The sequence below is a fragment of the Geotrypetes seraphini genome, chromosome 9 (genome assembly GCF_902459505.1).
Source record: "Geotrypetes seraphini chromosome 9, aGeoSer1.1, whole genome shotgun sequence".
NCBI lineage: Eukaryota > Metazoa > Chordata > Amphibia > Gymnophiona > Dermophiidae > Geotrypetes > Geotrypetes seraphini.
The window spans coordinates 65,923,253-65,946,088 of NC_047092.1; the positions used below are offsets into that span (position 1 = coordinate 65,923,253).

At 44.5% G+C, this 22,836-nt stretch overlaps 1 protein-coding gene across 3 annotated transcripts in view; it reads left to right on the forward strand.

Annotated features, from left to right (window-relative positions):
- ANO6 (anoctamin 6) overlaps positions 1 to 22,836 on the forward strand; it is a 230,726-nt gene that overhangs the window by 182,978 nt on the left and 24,912 nt on the right. For 2 of the 3 annotated variants that reach the window (XM_033959705.1, XM_033959706.1), the window contains 3 exons: positions 8,269 to 8,399; positions 12,445 to 12,650; positions 18,749 to 18,951. In XM_033959705.1, the coding sequence (XP_033815596.1) occupies positions 8,269 to 8,399; positions 12,445 to 12,650; positions 18,749 to 18,951 (540 nt within the window). The remainder of the gene's footprint in view (positions 1 to 8,268; positions 8,400 to 12,444; positions 12,651 to 18,748; positions 18,952 to 22,836) is intronic. The other variant, XR_004540720.1, reaches the window with a different exon arrangement.

Sequence of the window (22,836 nt, forward strand, 5' to 3'; positions counted from 1 at the left end):
GACCATTTTATGCCATGTGCTATGATATCAGACTGTACTTCCGGGCAGTTAAGTGGCATCACTTCGGTTTTACTCATATTGAGTTTGTATCCCGAGACAGAAGTGTACAACTCTATTTCTGAGAGTAGTTTGGCGAAAGAAGAGGGTGTGATATACAGTAAGATATCATCCGCATATGCGGAAATTTTAATTTCTTGTTCATGTTCTTTGATTTTGAAGCCAACTATTCCAGTGTTGTTACGTATCCTCTGTATCAGTGGTTCCAACGCCAGATTAAAGAGCAAGGGAGATAGAGAGCAGCCTTGCCTGGTACCCCTATTGGGATAGAAAGCGTCTGACAGAGTACCATTAATGAACTTCTAGTAGTGGGCTTGGAATATAGAACTTTCACTTTATTAATAAAGTCTTCCGAGAAGCCAAACCAGAGTAAGGTGTTGAAAAGGAACGGCCATTCAATACGATCGAAGGCTTTCTCCGCATCTAGCCCAACCGCTAGCAGATCTTGTTTCTGATGTTGCACTTGAGCTATGATATGGGAAAATGTTCTTGTGTTATCACTAGAGGATCTCCCAGAAATGAAACCACTTTGTGAAGCAGGTATGAGTTTAGTTATGACCGATTGTAGACGAGTCGACAGTAGTTTGGCATATATTTTTGTGTCTACGTTTATTAAAGAAAGTGGTCTGTAATGAGCTATATGGCGAGGATCCTTTCCCGGTTTGGGCAGCACAATTATGGTGGCTTCTGTGAAAGTGCCAGTAGCTTCTCCAGTAGAGATGAGATGTTCGAGGAATGGAAGGAAGAACGGAAGTAATAGTTCTTGGAAAGCTTTATAGAACTCAACTGTCAGGCCATCGGGTCCAGGTGATTTTTTAAGGGCCATGGAATGAATGACCATGGAGATTTCTGACGGCAAAATCTGTTTATTAAGGTATTCATTATCTTCCTCATCTAATGATGGGTGAGGGATATTGGCCAGAAATTCCGTGATCTGTTGCTGTTCACTTGAGTCAGCGGTATATAGAGATTTATAAAAGGACATAAAAGCTTGTGAAATGGCTATAGGATCTGTAATTTCAGATCCAGTGTCCAATTTAATGGAGGCAATATTGGATTTCACCTCACGTTGTTTGAGTAGATTTGCCAATAAATGACTGCTTTTGTTACTCTCAGCGAAGTAGGATGCAGACTGTTGGAAAATTGCATGGGAAGCTTTATAAAACTGCTGGAGAGGGTGCAGAGACGAGCGACTAAACTGGTGAAGGGTATGGAGAAACTGGAATATGAGGATCGACTTAAAACACTGGGATTGTTCTCCCTTGAGAAGAGGAGACTGCGTGGGGATATGATCGAGACCTTCAAAATACTGAAAGGAATCGACAAAATAGAGCAGAGATTATTTACATTGTCCAATTTGACACGGACAAGAGGACATGAAATGAAGCTAAGGGGGGACAAGTTCAGGACTAATATCAGGAAGTTCTGCTTCACACAGAGAGTGGTTGACATCTGGAATACTCTCCCAGGAGAGATTATTGCAGAATCGACAGTCCTAGGCTTCAAAAGCAAACTAGATGCATATCTCCTTGAGAGAGGCATATAAAGATATGGTTGGCTATAAAATAAGCCAGGTGTATACCTGGCAGGGCCTCCGCGTGTGCGGATCGCCGGACTTGATGGACCGAAGGTCTGATCCGGAGATGGCGCTTCTTATGTTCTTATGTTCTTATATGGAATTATAGGAGAAACGAGTCTTGTTTAATCTGATAAGGAGATCAACGTCATTAGGAGTTTGTTGATGTTGCGATTCTAGACTTTTGATTTCATCTTCCAGCTTTTGTTGGTCTATTTTTAGTTGTTTATGTTTGTGAGCTGTATAATTTATTATAATTCCGCGTATAAAAGTCTTGTAAGCATCCCAGCAGCAAGTCCATGAAGTTTGTTCAGGAGTATTGAGCTGGAAATATTCCTGTGTTTGAGATCTTATCAATGCACAAAACTGTTCATCTTGTAGTAGTGAGTTGTTGAAACGCCATTGTTGAGGTTTCGATGGACGGGCCTGACCTTTAAGAGTTATTGTAATGGCCGCATGGTCAGAGATGATGATCGGATGTATTGTGGCATCTATGATGGTAGAGCACAAGGAATCACTCACCAAAAAGAAATCAATCCTTGAATACGAGGCGTGTGGAGGAGAAAAAAAAGTATAGGCTTCCGTTTCTGCGTGCATGTGTTTCCAGATATCTAGGAGGTGAACATCAGTAATAAGGTCTTGCAAAGTGTACCAAGCTTTGGTTTTCTTATATGTGCAATTTGATTTCCTATCAATTTTGGGGCATAAGACCATATTGTAATCACCAGCTACAATTAGATTTGCCGTGGTTTCTTCCAATAGAGATTCAGATACAGAATGAAAAAAATCTGGGCGCTCAAGATTTGGGCCATATATATTAAACAAACAATAATCTTCCCCTGCATAATGTATTGTGACTTTGACCCAGCAACCATTAAGGTCGTTAGAAGAAGAAATGATGGTAATATTACTGGATTTACGAATCAGCGTGATAACTCCTCCCTTTTTATCTAATGCCGGGGAGTAATATGGAGGCAAGGACCAGGGGAGGAGCACCTTAGCTGAGGCAGAGGCATCTAAATGAGATTCCTGAAGCATTATAACATCTGGTTTGTGGCTATCAAGATATGTTAAAACCTTTTTCAGTTTGATTTTGTTGTTAAGACCCTTTGCATTTAAAGATATGATTTTAAGAGACATTGTGGAGGTAGAAAAGGCATGTTATCATGAGACAATAATAGGCATGTGTATAGTATGACCAATTATACATTCCTATAGCTTGAACCCAGGAGTAAAACAAACACCATATCAGTACATATCTCAGAATGTTATAATAGAATAAACCCAGTGACAAACACCCTGAACTAACAAAAGTGACAAAACGGTCACTTCTATACCTTAACCGTGTGAGCGCATCTGAGGGAACCAGAATGACAGCCAAATCTCCACACCCCCTTCTCAATTAATTTGATACATAAACATATACAATAGCAAAACGAGTCATTGAATAGTATGCATAGGTGTCATAGATTCAGTGCAGTACCTGGAAATCATAATAAACAACCATGGCAAGCACTGCAAAAATATAAACTTTCAATGTAACAGCAGTAGGAAAGGCATGATGGCATACAGTCAAACCTGATTTATCGGAGTGGGTGAATGTAGCTCAATAAAGGAAGCCAGCTCTTCAGGGTTTACAAAGTCCTTAGTTCAGAGTCACTCTCATGCGTGCTGGGTAAAGTAAACCAAATCTTGCATTCAGGGACTTTAGCTGAGGTCTGTATGAGAGAAGCATCTTGCGTCGGCGGGCAGTAGTTTTGCTCAAGTCAGGAACAAATAAGATGGTAGAACCCTCATGCTTGATCGGTGCCCTAATCTTGGCCCGCTGCATGATCTCTAGTACGTGCTGATATCTGAGCAGCTTGAGAACTACTGGTCTGGGGCGACGGTCTCCAGCAGTAGATGAGGGTATCCTGTGTGCACGTTCAATTTCAAATTCCCGGATGAAAGTGAGATCCAGAAGGCGAGGAATCAAAGTTTCCAAAGTTTTTATAAGCTCCCCGTCACGGCCATTTTCTGGTAAGCCCAAGATTCTGATGTTACATCTTCTGGACCTGTCGTTGCTGTCTTCCAGGTCCCTCTCCAGTGCAGCTATGCGGGCAGCTTGTTTTCTGAGGCCAGAGACCTCCAGCGTGGTTGCCTCCATTTTGGATTCGAGTGTGCACACTCGAGTTTGCAGCTGGGTGAAATCCGCCGACAGAGTAGTTACTTTTTCGTTGATCTCGTCAGTGCATGCCCGCGTGTCCGTTGCTAGCTCTTTCAATTCTCGCAGCTCCGCTAAGATCTCGCGGCTCGAGTCGCCGGTGGAGGGAAGAAGCGGCGCTTTTGAAGGGGAAAGCGGCTCGGGCTTGTGCCGCTTCCCTACTTTCTTTTCAGCCATCGATAAAGAGGCGCTGGGTAAATATGAATGAGCTTACTTTGGACTGTGACACTTCCGAATGTTTACCAACTCGTTTCGCCGCGTTTAGGAGCCGATTTGGAGCAGGATTTTAGTGTTCCACGAGGTGTAACGCGGGAGTTCTAGAATTCAGCCGCCATTCCGCTCAGGCTCAGCAGCGCCCCCCCAACACCATACTTTTACAATTCTCTGAGGCAAAGGTAACCAAGAGGGTGGCACGATCTGAAATATCATTGTAACTCATTTCAAGAAATAATGTTAAATTTTCCAATGGATCTTTCCTCTGGTTAAAACCTCTTTTTTCAGGTCAGTAAACTATACTGCTGTTACAGTATCCCTGTCCTGACCTGAGCAAAGGAGCTATGGTCTCTGAATTAGTAAAAAAATGTGTTAAAATTAGTCCAATAAACAAGATCAACTTATTTCCATTTTCTATTAATAAACAATTAACACAGCTACAATAATACTTTATCCTAAAGCAAAACTAACCCCCTCTTCTACGAAACTGCACTTGCAGTTTCTAACGCGAGGAGCCACGCTGAATGGCCCGTGCTGCTTCCGACGCTCATAGGAACTCAATGAGCGTCAGAAGCAGCGCGGGCTATTCAGCGCGGTTCTCTGCGCTAAAAACCACTTGCGCGGTTTTGTAGAAGAGGGGGTAAATAAATAAATAGGACAAACAGAAATTTTTTCTACCTTTGTTGTCTGGTTTCTGCTTTCCTCATCTTCTCATCATTCTCTTCCTTCCATCCACTGTTTGCCCTCTCTCTGCCTCTTCCATATGGCATCTGCTCTCTTTCCATGCCTCTTCCAGAAACTGTCTGCCTATCCCTTCCATCTCTCCCTAACCCCCCCCCCCCCCCCAATGTTGTGGCATCCATCTACTTCTCTCCGCTCCCCCCATGGTGTGGCATCTGTCTTCTTTCCTTCCATCTCTCCCTCCCTCCCAGCAGATTTTAGCATCTTTCTCTCCTCCTTTCCTCCCTTCAGATCTGGTATCTGTCTCCTTCCTCCTTTCATCCTCCCAGGTCTGGTATCTCTGTCTCCTCCCCTCCCCCCTCCCCCCACACACACTCTGGTATCTCTCTCCGCTCCCTTCCTCCTGTTCTTCCCCGGTCTTCCTTCTCAATTTATTTTCTGCCTCTGTCCAAATTCTTTCTTACTACTGTCCTCAATTTCCCGCTTTCATTGTGTCTACTATAGCCTGCCACCTCTTTCCTTCACCCCTTCCAGTATCTAACTCTATCCCCTTCCCCCAATCCAGCATGTGCCCTTTTTCCTTTCTCCTCCCCACTTCCTTCCAGCTTGAGTCCTCCCCCCACCCCAGCTTGGGCTCAGTTCGCCATAACATTGTGTGCGCCAGCTTCCCTTCTCCGCTGAAACAGGAAGTTACATCATGAGGGGGAGGGAGGAGAAGGGAAATTGGTGCATGCAGTGTTAGAGCCCCGCGGCCTGGGTTCAGTTTGCTTGCGGGTATGAGGGCAGCGAGGGAGTGTAAGGGAGGGAAGCTGACCTCACCAGGCAGTCGGGGGCCCCCCTGCCCTGTTTGCACCCCCCTACTACTAATACTATTATTTCTATAGTGCTATCAGATGTACGCAGCGCTGTACAGGGTCACAAAGAAGACAACCGTGCTGGAAAGAGCTTATAATTTAAACAGACAAGACAGACTGGATGCCATGATACAGTTAAGGGGAATGGTTAATCTGCTGGCTAGGTTGTACAGAATTTGTACCTAATCTTTAAAAACAAGGAACTGAATAACTGATAAGGAACTCTTTACACCCACATACACAAGGTTAAAACACTTGTTCGGTTGCATTCAGCCAAATCTGACCAGCTTTCTACAAAACCATTCATGAAGGCAACAGTAAAAGAGAACCATTACTAATGCCCAGAAATTTAAAACATTTTAACTCAGCTTTAGACAATAGCACTTTTGCCCCTCAAACTATTACCTGATCAGTTACCAAACCTAATCATTAACCTTAAGAACAACCATCCAAATCATTTGTACAATTCATAAAGGGAAGTGGAGGGGGATCTAGATGTCAGAGCAATAGATTCTTTAGGAAAAAGTACTAGAGATGATTTTTTTCACCAGCTTTGTGACCCTAGTAAATCAGGTTACCTTGCATCTCCGGTATCCTGATGAAAACAAACTTGATATTGTAATCTAGCTTTCCTGCACCGCAAATACATATATATTTTAGTTCTCTAAATAAATGGGAGCCAAGGAGCCCAGACGTCCCCTTCTGCTAACTCCAGTGACGTCTAAGATGCGCATCACACCTCCTGGAGTTGGCAGAAGAGAGAGAGAGAAACAGTCCCGCCCTGTCACCCCCCCCCAAACACCTTGATATTTCCCTAGTGGAGCCTCTTTTCACCCCCTCCATCCCTAAACATGCTAAGTGCCAACTCTGCATCAGAGTCCCATCCCTCCCCCCCCACACACACACACACAGCTCCGGACAGATTCACCACTGTCTAACCGCACGACCTGGGGCAATTGGTAGCTGCTAACAAGCACTTCCAGGGGGAAGGAGGCCGCGCCCCAGCGCACCTCCATCAGCACCACCAGCAGCGGCTTCATACTCGGGCCAGAGACCAGAATTCCTCAGCCGCCCCAGGACATACCGCCGCAGAGCAGGGGGAGAAGGGTAACGGGTTTACGACCAGCACTGCTGCTGCCATTCCTCCTCCTTCTTCTTCTCTTCTTCAGGGTGTCCGCCACCTGCTTCTGCCGTTTACACCGTACTCAAGCGCCCGTCGACCAGCCCGCTCCAGTTCCCGCTGCTGAACTGCGGCGGGCAGGAAACACCTAATGCCGGCCCTGAGGCCCCCCTATTATTTTCAGGCCCGAGGCACATGCCTACTGGGTATATCCATTAATCCAGCCCTGAGCACAAGCACAGAATATACTATGGAAAGAGGTATAAATGTGTGCATGTACTGGTAAAAAGCTATGTCATATGCATGCATATCGTGGGCATGCCTTATTGGAGCACAATATAAGAACACGTCATAGGTGCGTGTCACATGCGACTGTTCTGTCAATCATAGGCATGACATCGCTATTGGATAGAAGGGAAGAGAGAGGAGGTGCAAGCATTGGCTTTCAACAAGCGCACATAAGACATGCCTGTAGTACACGCACCCAAGATGCGTGCTTTTGAGATTTTTACCCCCCAAAGCTGTTATACTATTACTATAATTTATGTGAATGATGTATTTTTTTAAAAATTTTATCATGAGCCACAGCCAGAAACACATGCTTGAGACACGCTTTTCATAGTACCGACAGCTCCGAACCAGCCAGTAATGTTTGGTCTTTAAAAGCCAGCATCGTGTTTTGGAGAATCACCAAGCAATGATGGAGGATCGCTCAGAGTGCTCATTTAAAAATTAATGAGTCCATTTTACTACCATTTTAATATTTAGGACCTCATTGTGATACATTTGCATGGCAGAGTTGGAGACTGCATGGTGAGCCATTCAGATAATTGCGCGGTAAAATATGGCCACGTTAAACTGGCTGGAGACAGTTTAGTGACCGTTATTAAAGGCACGGTAAGTTTTGAGAATCCCGCTCTCAATGCCGGGAAAAACAAAAATGTTGACGGGAAATGTTTGAAATATTGCTAAATCTGATGTTAGGAATGATATATTGTCCATTTTAATAATTCAGATAGTTTAATGTTTCACATTTTCATGATAAACTTGATGTAGTCAATCATTTCAGTGTTTATTCTGTACATTTCAAGGTAGTTTATTATCCAAGAATGTGGGATGCTTTCACAAGCTTTTTTATTCATTTACCGAGATTTTCATTTTCTATTTTGTAAACCGCATAGTTTTTATGGGGTATATAAATTTTTAAATAAATAAATATATCTATCCATGGTGGCTTTATTCAATATCAGCTAATTTTGATTCCAAATATTTCTTTGTTGATCTTCTGTTGCCATGATATTATTAAAGTCTATGTGATCATATATTCTATCTGTATTCATTACGGTGAACAACTTGTAGATAGGTCGTAGCTAAGCAATTTATCGCACAATAGATTTAAGAATGTTATTTGGAAGACAAAGAGTTTTTCCTGTTAATAGCAGTTATGGGGGTAATTCTAAATGACCTGGGGGGTTTTTTATTATTATTTTTGCAGTTTCAAAGGTCTTGATGAAGAAATGTTTTGTGAAATGATCTTAATATTGCTATTCTCCATTTTTAATAGCTGGATTAAGAATATGATTGGAAGATGTCGTGTATCTACAGGCTCAGAACATATTCTTCCTCGTTGGGAACAGGACTATCATCTGCAGCCCATTGGCAAATTAGGGCTGTTTTATGAATATCTTGAAATGGGTAAGTTACTACAGCTCTTCTGTTACATTACATTCACATCTAGGGTTTTCATAACAGGGCAGAAAATGTAAATGAAGTGATAACTACAAGCTTAATAGGAATTGTTTGTTTTTATTTGATTTTTTTTTTCTTATGGAGCAGTTTTTCAACCTTTCTGCATTGTGATAGAAACAGGATGTACTTTTACCCACAGGTTTTGTAATCAATTTTCAAAGTGAAAGTACACATGTACTTTGGCTTTGAATCTTGCTCTGAGTGCAATGTGCACTTGGGGCTAGATTCACTAAGCAAACCGATCGATTTGCGACACCTTACCGAGCAAATTTCCCTCGGGCCTGATTCACTTACCTCTCCTCTGATCCGCTTCGAATCCGTGCATGCAAATGAGGAGAAATACATGCAAATTGGACAGTGACGCGATTCATCAACCAAAAATTTAAAACCGACTGGGCTGGCCGATCAACCCAAGAAGTGACTGCTGGGGAGCAGTTGAAAATGTCTCTCCGACCCTCTAGCCCTGTTCTCTGCATGCCCCAATGCTCTTCTCCTGCCCTCTCTGCCCCATGCTCTTCTCCTGCCTGCCGCTCCGATGAAAAAAGCAAAAAAAAAAAAAAAAAGTCACGACCCTGAAAACCTCCTGCAGCCCCAACTCTCCCACTACCCCAAACGCCTGCCTGCCTGCCCCGAAAACTGCCTGCCTCGATCGCCTGCCTGCCCCGACTCCCACCCTTCCCCACAGTACAAGCCCGTGGTTTTAACCCGCAGGCTTATAAGCGGGTTAAAACCACGGGCTTCTAACGTAAAAAAAAGAAAAAAATCTAAGCCAGGCCTGGAGGTCTAAGCCAGGCTCCCCGGCCTAAAGTAAAAAAGAAAAAAAATTTTTTTTAAAGTCACGGCAGAAGCATGCTCCCCTATGCGGCCCCCCCTGCACCAGTGCCCCCCCATGCCACTCACACTGTGCCAATGCCCCACAAAAAGCAAGAGGGATGCCAAGTCCCTCCTGCCATGTGAAACCTCTCCTGGCCAGGCCCAGCCCAGCCAACCTCCCTCCCTGTACTTTAACCTAGACAGGCCTGCTGACTGTGCCTGGCCCACCCTCTCCCCCCGTACTTTTCAAAATCGTTGGGAGCAGGAGGAGTGCTCAGCCCCTCCTGCTCCAGGCCTCCTCTGAGGCCGGCAGGATGACCGGCCAAGGCCACCCCCTCCCCGTACCGTAATATTGTTGGAAGCAAGAGGGGTGCTCAGCCCCTCCTGCTCCAGGCCTCCTCTGAGGCCGGCAGGATGACCGGCCAAGGCCACCCCCTCCCAGTACCGTAATATTGTTGGAAGCAAGAGGAGTGCTCAGTCCCTCCTGCTCCACGCCTCCTCCACCAACAAGTGTAGCCTTAGGCCATGCCCCGATGCATCATTTGATGCATTTGGCATAGTGGCCTTAGGAGCAGGAGGACTTTGCGCTTCCTCCTGCTCCTGAAGATATGCATGGGGAGGCCTAAGGAGCAGGAAGGACCAGGCACCCTTCCTGCTCCCAACGATTAGTAAGGTACGCCAGGCGGGTGGGTCGGGCACAGCCGCCTGGCCAGACCTGGGGTGGGCTGGTCATGGGTGGGGCCAGTGGGCCGGTCGGGGTTGATTCAAGGGGGGTGTCGGGCTACTGCAGTCTCTCCTGCAGTTTACTGCAGAATCTACTGCCTGCCCTGCTCTCTCCTGACTTCTCGCCCTGACTCTCCTGCTCTTTGCCGCCGTTCCCCATAGTGCAGGCCTGCTTTAAAACCATGGGCCTTGCACTGCGGGGAAGGGCGGCAGAGAGCAGGAGAGTCGAGGCGAGCAGGCAGGAGAGATCGGGGCAGAGCAGGGAAGGAAGGAGAGATCAGGGCAGAGCCCTGACAGCAGTGACTGGAGGCTGCTTCTCCTGTCACTACTGTCAGGGTCTGCGTATGAGCGGGGGTCGCACATTTGCGATCCCTGCTCACAAATAGGGACATTCACCCGAGCGCCCCTATTTGAATATTCTTCCATAGTGAATCCCTCAGACCTGCCCAAATTGGAAACGGCTGGCCGGAACTTCCTCTCTGATGTCAGAATTGAAAACGGGGAAAGGCTTGTGGGCCGGCCATTGTACAGTCGCTGCACGCAGCTCATCTGGCCCTGTTGCTGTGCCAGCAGCAGCGGAGAAGCAGGGAGAAATCTGCTGCAGCAGTGGCATGGGTGGGGGGAGAAAGAAAGAAAGAAAGAGCAAAAGTTGGGGGAGTGTGGCTGCGGTAGCTTGGGGGGGGGGGGGCAGAGAGAGAGAAAGATAGGATGCACAGTCAGAAGGAAGTGCAACCAGAGACTCACTAGACAACAAAGGTAGGAAAAATTATTTTATTTTCAATTTAGTGATTAAAATGTGTCAGTTTTGAGAATTTATATCTTTTGTCTTTATTTTGCACTATATTTGTCTGAGGTGACATTGCATATTTTAAAGTCATCTGTCTTGACCTCTTTGAAAAAAAACCGAGTATAAATGATAATGATAATTAACATTTTCTCTGCATACAGTGTGCTTTGTGCTTTTTTAATTTTATGGTTACCATTATGAATTAATAAGATATTGTGTGTACATTAAAAATGAATGGAAGAATTTGGGGGCGAGACTGAAAATTAGTAGATATCCCATTTTGAGGAAAAAAAATAAATGTTCACATTAAGCATATCTTAAAATATCATTTGGATTTCTACAAACCTGCTTCAACTTTAGCTGGAAATTGGCCTACCTCTCTAAGGGGCTCTTGTACTAAGCTGTGGTAAGCCCTGACATGAATAGCACTACCACAGGATATACTCTAATCACACACTAAAGAGGAATATACTCCGACCACATTTTACTGCTGCACTAAAAGTGGCCTCAGCAAACAGGAGAGCCCTGTGCTGAGGAAAACTCTGACTACTTTTTTAGCACAGCTTAGTAAAAGAGTCCTTAAAATATATGAGGATGAATATCCTTATGGTTAGGACAGCAGACCGAGTTTAAATCCTCCAGATGTTTCTTGTGACTTTGGGAATGACCCTTCACCTTGTGTTGCCTCAGGTACAAATTTAGGGCTAGATTTACTGGTATGTATTGCCTACAGCCTGGCTGCACTGAGTAAACCTGCTTTTGCTTTTAGAAGTACTTGGATGGGAGACCACCTGGGAATACCAGCTGCTATATAGGCTGAGAGGCCCCATGTTGGGCAGCAGTGACACATTGAAGCCACACACTGCATAGGAGAAGACAATGGCAAATCACCCCTGTACTCTGCTGTGAAACATCACAGGGTGGATGTCAGTGGCATGATCCATCCATCCATTAATTTGGATTTGGGCGTTAATCTTATAAAAGTTTTTCCACATGTAAAGCTTGTTGTGAACACAGAAAAAAACTTTTTAAATAAAATTCCCCTGTGGTTTATTTGCTATAAGTATATTTGGTGACAAGACAGTGCATAAGTGTTTCCCACAATGGAGTCTGAGCAGAACAGGAGCAGGTTTGCATTGTACCTGCTTCAGAGCACGTATAAATGGTTGGTTGATGTATGTATACTTCCAGAGATGCCAAGGGAGAGCATTTTGTAAGTGGGAGGTGTTAAATCCACCTCCCGACCCAGCTCATACTCTGTCCCCCTCCCCATAGCAAGCCTCCACTCTCCCTCCTTCAGCTGGCCTCTTCCACTCAATTTACTTAAAGCAGGGAAGAAGCAGCAGCTGCAGAACAGGCCAAAAATGTGAAAGTGCATGACAGTGGCGGCAGTAAGAGCAACAAGTGTCCTTGTGTGCTCAGAGGACCGAGCCTTTGTCTCCCGCTACAGGTGGGAACAGCATATGAGGAGGCAGTCCTGTCTCTCCTACTCTGTCCACTATGTCATGATCCCATTTTGTGGCTCGACTCCTAATATGAGTACAGCTGTTTTACCAATCTTGTTACGTTAGATATTTATTTTGAAGACGAATCCAAGAGCCAATCAGAGCAGAAATTTTTCCTTCCAATTTATATAGAGAATAATTTTCTAATTTTTTTCATTCTCAGTTATACAGTTTGGATTTGTGACTTTGTTTGTGGCTTCGTTCCCACTGGCACCTCTTCTGGCACTTGTTAATAATTTGATGGAAATACGACTGGATGCCTGGAAGCTTACCAGCCAATATAGACGTGCAGTACCAGAAAAAGCACAGGACATCGGAGCATGGCAGCCCATTATGCAAAGTGTAGCTATTCTTGCTGTGGCAACCAATGTAGGTTCAATATAACAACTCCAAATTATTTTCACTCTATTAATAGTATTTCAGGGGGGCAAGGCTGGATATAGATGTGTGCGTTTACTGAGAGTAGAAAATATAAATTTATTGAAAAGCTTTGCATGAGTTTTAAATATATTTGTTAATGCAGAATTTCACTGCTGTATAATTATTGTATAAGAATGGATTCAGCAAAAAAGACCGTTTATTTTTTGCACTCATTCTGACAGTCTGCTAAACCCATCTAGCCCAGCATCTTATTTTCAACTGTGAGCAAACCACATCACTGATACCTGGCAGGATCCCAGAAAGTAGCAATATTCCATGCTACTTTTCCCCAGGATTACCTTACTAGTTTATGGACTTTTTTCCAGGAATTTGTCTAAAGTTCAATTTCAGTTTATTTGATATACCGCCAGTATAAAACCTTTCTTAAACCCAGTTAAGCTAATGGCTTTTACATCATCATCTAGCAACAAGTTAAACTATGGGGACATTTCATCAAGCGCTAACCCCCGCAGCAAGCAAAAAAAAACTAATGCCTGGTCAATGGAGGCGTTAGCGACTAGCGCGGCAGGCAGTTTAACGTGTGGTATTCCCGCACGTTAAACTCCTATCACACCTTGATAAAAGGACCCCTATGTGTTGAGTAAATAAGTATTTTCTACAATTTATTTTAAATGTACTCCTTAGCAACCTTACGGTATGTCTCCAAGTCTTAAATGTTTTGAAAAAAGCAATCAATTTGCATTTATCCATTGCACTATACTGAGGATTTTAAGAACCACTGTCATATCTCCCCTCAGCCTTCTGTCCACCAGACTGAAGAGCCCTAACCTCCAAGTCTTTTCTCATATGAAAGCCGTTCTATCTCATTTTTGTTGCCCTTCTCTGTACCTTTTCTAATTCCACAATATCTTTTTTGAGATGAAGCGATCAGAATTGCATACAGTACTCAAAGATGCAGTTGCACCATGAGTAGTACAGAGGCTTTATGATGATTTATAAACATACCTGTTCAATACATTTCGAGCAAAGCCTTAAACCCTGTGCTCTTTCTGCATGTCACTCATGCTCTCTCTCCCCCTCCCCCCCCCAGATAACTATAAATGCTCCATGCACAGATATACCTAGGGATTACTATGTCCTACCCCTCTCCCCCTTAGCTACCTCCATTTGGGAATCCTTATCTATAATTTTAACTGTATTCACAGGCTGTTTACTTTCTTGGGTTTTTCATATTTAGTGTGATTGTATCTGATGCTGACTTTGTCTTGCTCCTAAGCTGTTTGTACTTTACCTCACTGTATGGTCTTTAGCTCATTTTTGTTAACCGCTTCAAACTTCATGGTGTTTTGCGGTATAAAAATAAAATTTTGTGTTAGAAACATAGAAACATAGTGGCAGAAAAGGGCTATAGCCCACCAAGTCTGCCCATTCCAAGTATTCGCTCCCGAATTTACTCCCTTAAAAATCCCACGTGAGCATCCCATTTACTCTTAAAATCCGTCACGCTGCTGGCCTCAACCACCTGCAGTGGGAGTCTGTTCCACTGATCCACCACTCTTTCGGTGAAGAAGTACTTTCTGGAGTCTCCATGAAACTTCCCTCCCCTGATTTTCAGTGGATGCCCTCTGGTGGTCGAGGGTCCCTTGAGACAGAAGATATCATCTTCCGACTCAATGCGACCCGTGATGTACTTAAACGTTTCAATCATGTCTCCCCTCTCTCTTCGTTCCTCAAGTGAGTACAGCCGCAACTTCTTTAGTCTTTCTTCATATGTTAGATCCTTTAGCCCCGAGACCATCTTGGTGGCCATTCGCTGAACCGACTCGATCCTCAGCATGTCCTTACAGTAGTGTGGTCTCCAGAATTGAACACAGTACTCCAAGTGAGGCCTCACCATGGATCTGTACAACGGCATAATGACTTTAGGTCTCCTGCTGACAAAACCTCTACGGATACAACCCATCATTTGTCTTGCCCTGGAGGAAGCCTTTTCCACTTGATTGGCAGCCTTCATATTCTCACTAATGATCACTCCTAGATCACGTTATGCCGTGGTCCTAACCAAGGTCTCATCATTTAGTGCATAAGTTCTGCGCGGGTTTCTCTTACCCAGGTGCATTACCTTGCATTTTTTAGCATTGAAGCCTAGCTGCCAAGTCGTTGACCATCGTTCTAGCAGCAGTAAGTCCTGTGTCATATTGTCAGGTAATAAGCTGTTGCCTACTATGTTGCAAATTTTGGTGTCATCGGCGAACAGTGATACCTTTCCCCTAAGCCCTTGCGTCATATCTCTTATGAATAAGTTGAATAGAATCGGGCCCAAGACTGAGCCCTGCGGCACTCCACTGAGCACATCCGATGCTTCTGACGGGGTACCGTTCACCACCACCCTTTGTAGTCTACCGTTCAGCCAGTCCCCAACCCATGTAGTTAAAGTGTCTCCCAAACCCATCGATTTCAGCTTGTTCAATAACCTTCGGTGTGGGACGCTATCAAATGCTTTACTGAAGTCCAAATATACCACGTCCAGTGACTCCCCGGCATCCAGTTGTCTAGTAACCCAGTCAAAAAAGCTAATAAGATTGGATTGGCAGGATCTACCCTGGGTGAACCCGTGTTGGTGGGGATCACGTAGGTTTTCCTCATGTCTCCATGAGTTACACACTATAGACATGAGACTCACTGGCCTGTAGTTCGCTGTCTCTGTCATGCTGCCCTTTTTGTGGAGTGGGATTACGTTGGCGGTTTTCCAGTCCAAGGGGACTCTTCCTGTGCGTAGGGAAAGATTGAAAAGCACAGATAATGGTTCCGCCAGGACTTCACATAACTCCCTGAGCACCCTGGGGTGTATGGTGTCCGGTCCAATGGCTTTGTTCACTTTGAGTCTTGATAGTTCGCTGTAGACGCTACTGGCCGTAAATTCGAAATCTTGAAACGGATCTTTCTGGCTATCTCCTGTCTGAAGCTGTGGACCATCTCCCGGTGCTTCACATGTGAAGACTGAACAGAAATATTTGTTTAGTAATTATGCCTTGGCAGAATCTGATTCTGCATAGTTACCGTCCGATTGCTTCAGGCGTACAATCCCATCTTTGTTTCTTTTCCTGTCACTAATATAGCTAAAGAAAGATTTATCCCCTTTCTTAATGTTCCATGCTAGATCTTCCTCCATTCGGATTTTGGCCTCTCTGACTGCTTTTTTGACAGCTCTGGATCTGTCTAGATAGTCCTCTTTCGCCTCCTGTTTTCCTAAATGTTCTAATAATGCCTAACATTAGCCTAGATTCACTAATTATTAATAGGAGAGTTCTCGTGGAAAGTGGTGCGGTATCAGGCCGACAGCCTTGTGCGCCGCTCTGCTGCAAGGGAAGAGGACTCAGAAGCAGCCGCATTAGCTGTTAGTGCTCGAGGAACCAGGCAGGCAGCCGCGTCCAACAAGGGATGGTGTCAGAATTTTAAAAAGGTAACAGTGGGGGGAGGAAGGCCAGGAGCTGCCCTGCCTAATTAAAAATAGGTACGGGGGGGGAGAGGTGGGTGCCTACCTGCCTGCCTGCCGAATTAAAAATAAGGAGGGCGAGGTGGGACCTGCCTGCCTGCCTGTGGGGAGGCCTGGAGGGGGGAGACCTGCTTGACTGGGGGGCTACCTGGGAGGGGGGTAGGCCTGCCTGCCTGGGAGGGGGGAGGCTGGCCTGGGTCCCATAACTATAGTTCGGGTTCCATATGCATCACTTTGCACTTGCTTATATTAAACGTCATCTGCTATTTTGATGCCCAGTCTCACAAGGTCCTCTTGTAATTTTTCACAGTCCTCTTGCAAATTAACAACTTTGTGTCATCAGCAAATTTAATAATCTCACTAGTTATTCCCAGCTCTAGATCATTGATAAATATGTTAAAAAGCAGCAGTCCCAGTACAGCCCCCTGGGGAGCCCATTATTTACCATTCTCCATTGGGAATATTGACTATTTAAACCTACTCTCTATCTTTCAACCTGCTCTTAATCCATAATAGGACATTACCTCCTATCTATCCCATGGCTTTCTAATTTCCTCAGAAGTTTTTTATGAGGTATGAGGTAAAAATCCAGATACACAATACTAACCAGCTCACCTTGATCCACATGTTCATTCATCCCTTCAAAGAAGTAGAATAGATTGGTGAGGCAAGATTTCCCTTGTCTAAATCCATGTTGGCTCTATTTCATTAATCCATGCTTATGTATATTCTCTATCATTTTGCACGGCACCGACATCAGACTCACTGGTCTATAATTTCTCGGATCACCTCTGGAACCTTTTTAAAAAATCTGCATTATGTTGGCCACCTTCCAGTCTTCTACTACCATGCTGGATTTTAAAGATAAAATACAAATCACTAGCAATAGGTCTGCAAGTTCAATTTTCAGTTCTCTCAGTACTCTGGGATGTTATACCATCCGGTCCAGGCAATTTGCTACTGTTCCCAAAGAGTCTCAGGGTAAATATCATCCTGAGCATTGAACTCAAAGTATTCTGTAATGGTCAGTCACAACTTATTCAGTGTCACCTTAAAATCTAACAATGTTTAATTTAGTTAACAGAAATATGGCCCTTGCTTTAAGTGCTCTCTATTTCAAAACACCCAAATAGGTCTGTGGTCAGACCATACATGATTCCCCTATATCTTCTTCTGTAATAGCCTAGAGTGACTTGTGGTCCACCAAGATGTAACTTATGGGGGAGAAGGAATTATGTCTACATTGTAATGACAGGCTGCATTTTACTGTGACAGGAAAAAGAATCCTTGGTGAGAAATTTAGGCAATATGTTTTGGGCATTTAAATTTAGAAGGTGGAGGTGACATATGGATGCATATCACTTCTGGTGGCCACCTCCAGCAAAATACAAGATGTCCCAGTAGTAAAGATAGCAATGTGAACAACAAACTTAGCTATTCACTTCTAAGTGATGCAGTAGTAAATGAGACTAACCCAAAAAATATACAAAAAGTGAGATTGCCCCTGAAAGGTAGCTGGAAAGCAATGACTACAAAAGCTCGAAGTCTAAGCAACAAAGTTCATGATCCTGATGGTCCTGATGTTAGAGGCAGACTTAGATATTGTTGCCATCACAGAGACATGGTTCAGTGATTCCCATGGGATACCAACATACTGGGCTATAATCTTTGTAGGAAGGGCAGGGACGGCCAAAAAGGTGGAGGAGTAGCTCTCTATGTGAAGAACAATATCCAAGTAACTGAAATGCAGGGGGCCTGAGGAAAAAAGTGATATGGATTACTTTGAAACGAAAAGATAGAACTTCTATCTACATAGGTGTTGTCTACAGACCTCTGACACAATTGGAGCAACTTGATATAGATCCGGTTGCAGATATCCAGAAGTTGGGAAGGAAAGGGAAAGTTCTGTTGTTGCTGGATTATTTCAACCTGTTGGATGTGAATGGAAAGTTTTGTCTGCAGAATCGGAAAGAAGCAGAGAGATCATGAATGCCTTCAAAGAGCTCTGCTCAGGCAAATGGTGACGGAACCCATGAAGGAAAGAGCAATGCTTGATCTGGTGCTCACAAATGGAAAAGTGTTTATAGCGTCCGAGTTGGTGTCTACATGGGCAGTAATAATCATCAAATGATTTGGTTTGATATAACAGCTAAAGTGAAAGGCAGCCACATAAAACTCAAACTCCTGGATTTCAAATGTGCAGTCTTTAGTAAAATGAGAGAGTACCTGAAGAAAGAGCTGAGGGGTGGGGGGCACTGGAGCTGTGGCTTCCCCCAAAATTGGCAGTTTTATAAAAGGGGGTAAATTATTAATCTCAGTAAATGTAAGCCTTCCTTGGCAGGGAAAGAACTACCACTGCCTGAATTGTAACTTGCCTTGATTTGGAAAGGTGAGTAAATGTAAAATCCAAATAACTAGCAGTTGATTTAAAAAAAACAAAATAGTAAACCCCTAGATTTGCCACTCCATTTTAATCATAGCTTATGCAAAGTGAAGCACTATAAATACAAGATAAAACTGGCAAATAAGATTCAGAAATCATAGGTAGGACTATATATAAATTAAAAATAATAATCTGTTTCTCTTTTAGGCAATGATAATTGCTTTTACATCGGATATGATTCCCCGGTTGGTTTATTACTGGTCATTCTCTGTCCCTCCTTATGGGAATCATAGCAGCTACACCATGAATGGATACATCAACAATTCACTTTCAGTCTTCAGCATAGCAGATTTTACAGAGGAGAGCCGACCAGACCCCATAGCTTGGTTTGGCAATGGCACCACATGCAGGCAAGTTCTCTGTAGAAGAAACTACAGTATTTTTCTTTTAAAATGATAGGGTAAGAAGGGAGATAGAGAGGGGAACTGGAGTACATGAATAGTGGAGCAGGGAAGGAAGAGGAGAACTATAACACATAGATTGTGAGGCAAGGAAAAGAGAGGGGAACCATGGCATGTGGGTTGTGATTCATATGGATGAAAGGGGAGGTAGGAGGAGAGAGAGAGATGCAGGAGACCACTGGGAGGACAGGCAAGAGAAGGATTCTAGAGACCGTGGAGTTGGGGAAGGAAAATAGAGAAAAAGAAACATGAAGGAGACCTTATGTGGGAGAATTTTTTGTAGGAGGGATTTTTGTATATGTGTTGAGGAGTGGAAGGAGATAATTATATGTGGGGGAGAGGAAGTTTTATGTGTACGGCCGTCTAAGAGTAGTACTGACATTCATGCAGTCCTTCTTGTTCTATCAAGACCAGTGGTTCTTAAACCTGTCTTGGGGGTTTTTTTTCTGTAGTAATTTGTCTATTAAGATTGATACCTAACATCCTTAATTTTTTATTTGTTTCATTGATGTAACACTCCTCTACATTTTTATTTTGCATTAGGACATGTATACTACATACAGAGAGAAGCAGCAATGTAAACCTTTCATGTTGAATGTATTTGCCATATGGATAGCTGTAGGGTTCTATGATATGTGTTGACATTGTTTGCATCATGGTGTCTTGTGTGGTTTTGTGCCATATTCTTTTATTTTGGATTCTGGAGTTTACTCCTAACATGTTTTTGTTTCAGGGTAGGTGGTTGCTAGAATAAGACTAGAGGGGGGGCACAGAATATTTCTTTTAGTAATTAATCTTCCAGAAATAGGAGTTGAAGATCTTGTATCATTTTCCTTAGGTTTTTTTAGTGGTACTCGTTTCGTGATTCTCCTTACAGTTTTCTTGGAAATTTCTTGGATTCTGTTGCTTTAAGGACTCAATCAATACTCGTCACCTACATGTACCTGTACATAGGAAACCAGGGGTTAATTAAGGTATTAATTTTATCCTGTGGGTCGGGTAATATATGTTGGTGTTGTGTGGCTTGGCTGTGTATAATGGATTTTTTCATATGTGAAGGATGAAAACCAGAGCTATAAAAGAAATTACATCTGTCAGCTGGTTTCCTATGTACAGAATGGATATATAATCACTAATTAAAGTGAAGGCAATATGTGCTCAAGAAATAAAATATGAAATAAAAAATGAACACAAATACAATGATAATAGATGTTAACTACGGAGGGGAAAAGACCTCAAATGTACAGGGACATTTGAGGTCTTTTCTCCTCCGTAGTCAACATCTATTATCATTATATTTGTGTTCCTATGTACAGGTATGTATGTAGGTGACCAGTATTGATTGAGACTCTGCCCTCCCCTCCCGACTCAGCAACTGGCCCGGCCCACTCCTGACCGGCCTGGCCCAACACCCCCCTCTGTAACACCCCTCGCTGTACCTAAAAGTTGGGAGCAGGAGGGGTGCTCAGTCCCTCCTGCTCCTTAGGACTCCAGTGCTGTCTTTGGGAGCAGGAGGAACTACAAAGTCCTCCTGCTCCTGCTCCCGACGCAATGTGAATGTGGGCCTTAGGCACCGCCCTGGTGCATCATGTGATGCACGAGGAGGAGCCTAAGGCCCTGATTGGCTCAGGCTCCTCCCTTGGGAGGGGCCTGAGGGGCCTGAGTCAATCAGGGACTTCCTTAGGGCTGAGCCTAAGGAAGTCCATGATTTGCCAAAGGAGGAGTCTGAGGCACCTGAGCTAATCAGGGCCTTAAGCTCCTCCCCATACATCACATGATGCACCAGGGCGGGGCCTAAGGCCCACATTCACATTGCGTTGGGAGCAGGAGCAGGAGGACTTTGTAGTTCCTCCTGCTCCCAAAGACAGCACTGGAGTCCTAAGGAGCAGGAGGGACTGAGCACCCCTCCTGCTCCCAACTTTTAGGTACAGCGAGGGGTGTTACAGAGGGGGGTGTTGGGCCAGGCCGGTCAGGAGTGGGCCGGGCCAGTTGCTGAGTCGGGAGGGGAGGGCAGCGTCGGGTGGAGCAGCTAGTGGCAGGAGGGAGTGGGCATCCCTCCTGCTATTTTTAGGTTGCAGGGGGGGATCGCATTTGTCGGGGGGCCCTCGGCCGTCTTTTGACAGGTCTGCCTGTCTTTTTTTAATGGGGTAGATATTTTGTGTATGTAACACATGCAAAATATCTGTGCCATGGGAAAAAAAATGTAAAGACAGGCAGACCTGTCAAAAAACGCCTCCCCCCCCCCCTTCCCAACAAACACGGGAGATTTCAGGATGGTAATGGAGCAGGAGAGTCGGCAGGGACGTGTGCGACTGGTCCCCAACAGTCGCTTCTTCTGTTGATTGGTCAGCCCAGTCGGTGGCCCAGATTTGTTAGTGAATCGCGTCCCTGCCTACTTTGCATGCCATTTCCCCTCATTTGCATGCACGGATCAGAATCGGATCAGCACAGAGGTTAGTGAATCGGGTCAGAGGAAAATCGGGTCACAAAATGATCGGTACACAATTGGTTTACTTAGTAAACCTAGCCCCTAGTTCCTTCAATGTATACCCATTATTTTCTGATTAGAAATTCTCTGTGTTCATTCCATGCTTGTTGGAACTTTGTCACCGTTTTTTTCACCACCTCCCATGGGAGCACATTCCACGCTCCGTAAAGAAGAATTTCCATAACATTACTCTTGAGTCTACCACCCCTCAACCTCAAATTATGCCTCTGGTTTTACCATTTTTCTTTCTCTGGAATAGATTTTGTTCTATGTTAATACCTTTCAAGTATTTGAACGTCTGAATCATATCTCCCCTGTCCCTCCTTTCCTCTAGGGCAGTGTGTCTCAACATGAGGGCTTAGGGTAGCAGCAGTGCTGTCTGCCTCCAAGCCTGGAGCCTACACTCTGTGCTGCATCATGCCTTTGTAAAAGCAGTAAGTTGTATCAAAAATTGGTGGAATGCAGCAGCAAGCAGGCATCAGAGTCAGCAGCAGACAGCCTGTGTAAATCCCTGCTGCTGCCCTGACTCCTCTAGGAAGAAATGGTCTTTTAAGGTAGGGTAGTGCAGGGGTCCAGAAATAGGGGACATGCAAGGGTGGAGTCCTGCACAGCTGGCCCTGCCTTTTACCACCTAGGGCAAAGGACTTGTGCTTTAACTTTATAAAATTAACTAGGAAGCCATCAAGCCCTGGAGTTATATGAGCTGGGAGGGAGCAAATGACCAAGGCAACTTCTGCTTCTGTAATTGAACCCTCTAATTTTTCCCTATGAGAGACAGACGGTATAAAATTACTGACCTAAAACTGTTCTGCAAATTTTTAATTGCATTCCTTTTTTTCTGGAGAAAGATTATACTGATTTTTTTAAATAAAGAACAGTGGAACCAATATTCAGAACAATTTAAGCGGGTAGGACGTTCTCCTGCCCACTTAAATCACTTGCCACTGCCTAGAGTAGGGATATTCAATGGCAGTTAAATGGAACATGCCACTGAATATTCCCTCAGACTGCCCAAGTAGAAAGTGGAAAGGGGCAGCACTGGGGAGGAACCCCAGGTTATGCAGGTGCCGGCATATTTTTCTTTAAATTTAAACAAGACAAAATCCCAACCCTCCCTCCAAACATGCCCCTGCCCTTCCTCCTCCTGACCCCCTCCCCCACCCTCCCACCCACGCTGCACACCCTCTCAGAAGGCCCCCCCCCCAAAACCCACTCAATGTGAAGGTAGCCTCCCTGGACCTACCTTTGTCTCTGATGGTCCAGTGAGGGTAAGAGCACAGCTTCTCACAGTGGCTCTTCAAAATGGCTGCTGTGACCTCTTGCAGCTGCTTGCGGTACTCATAAGT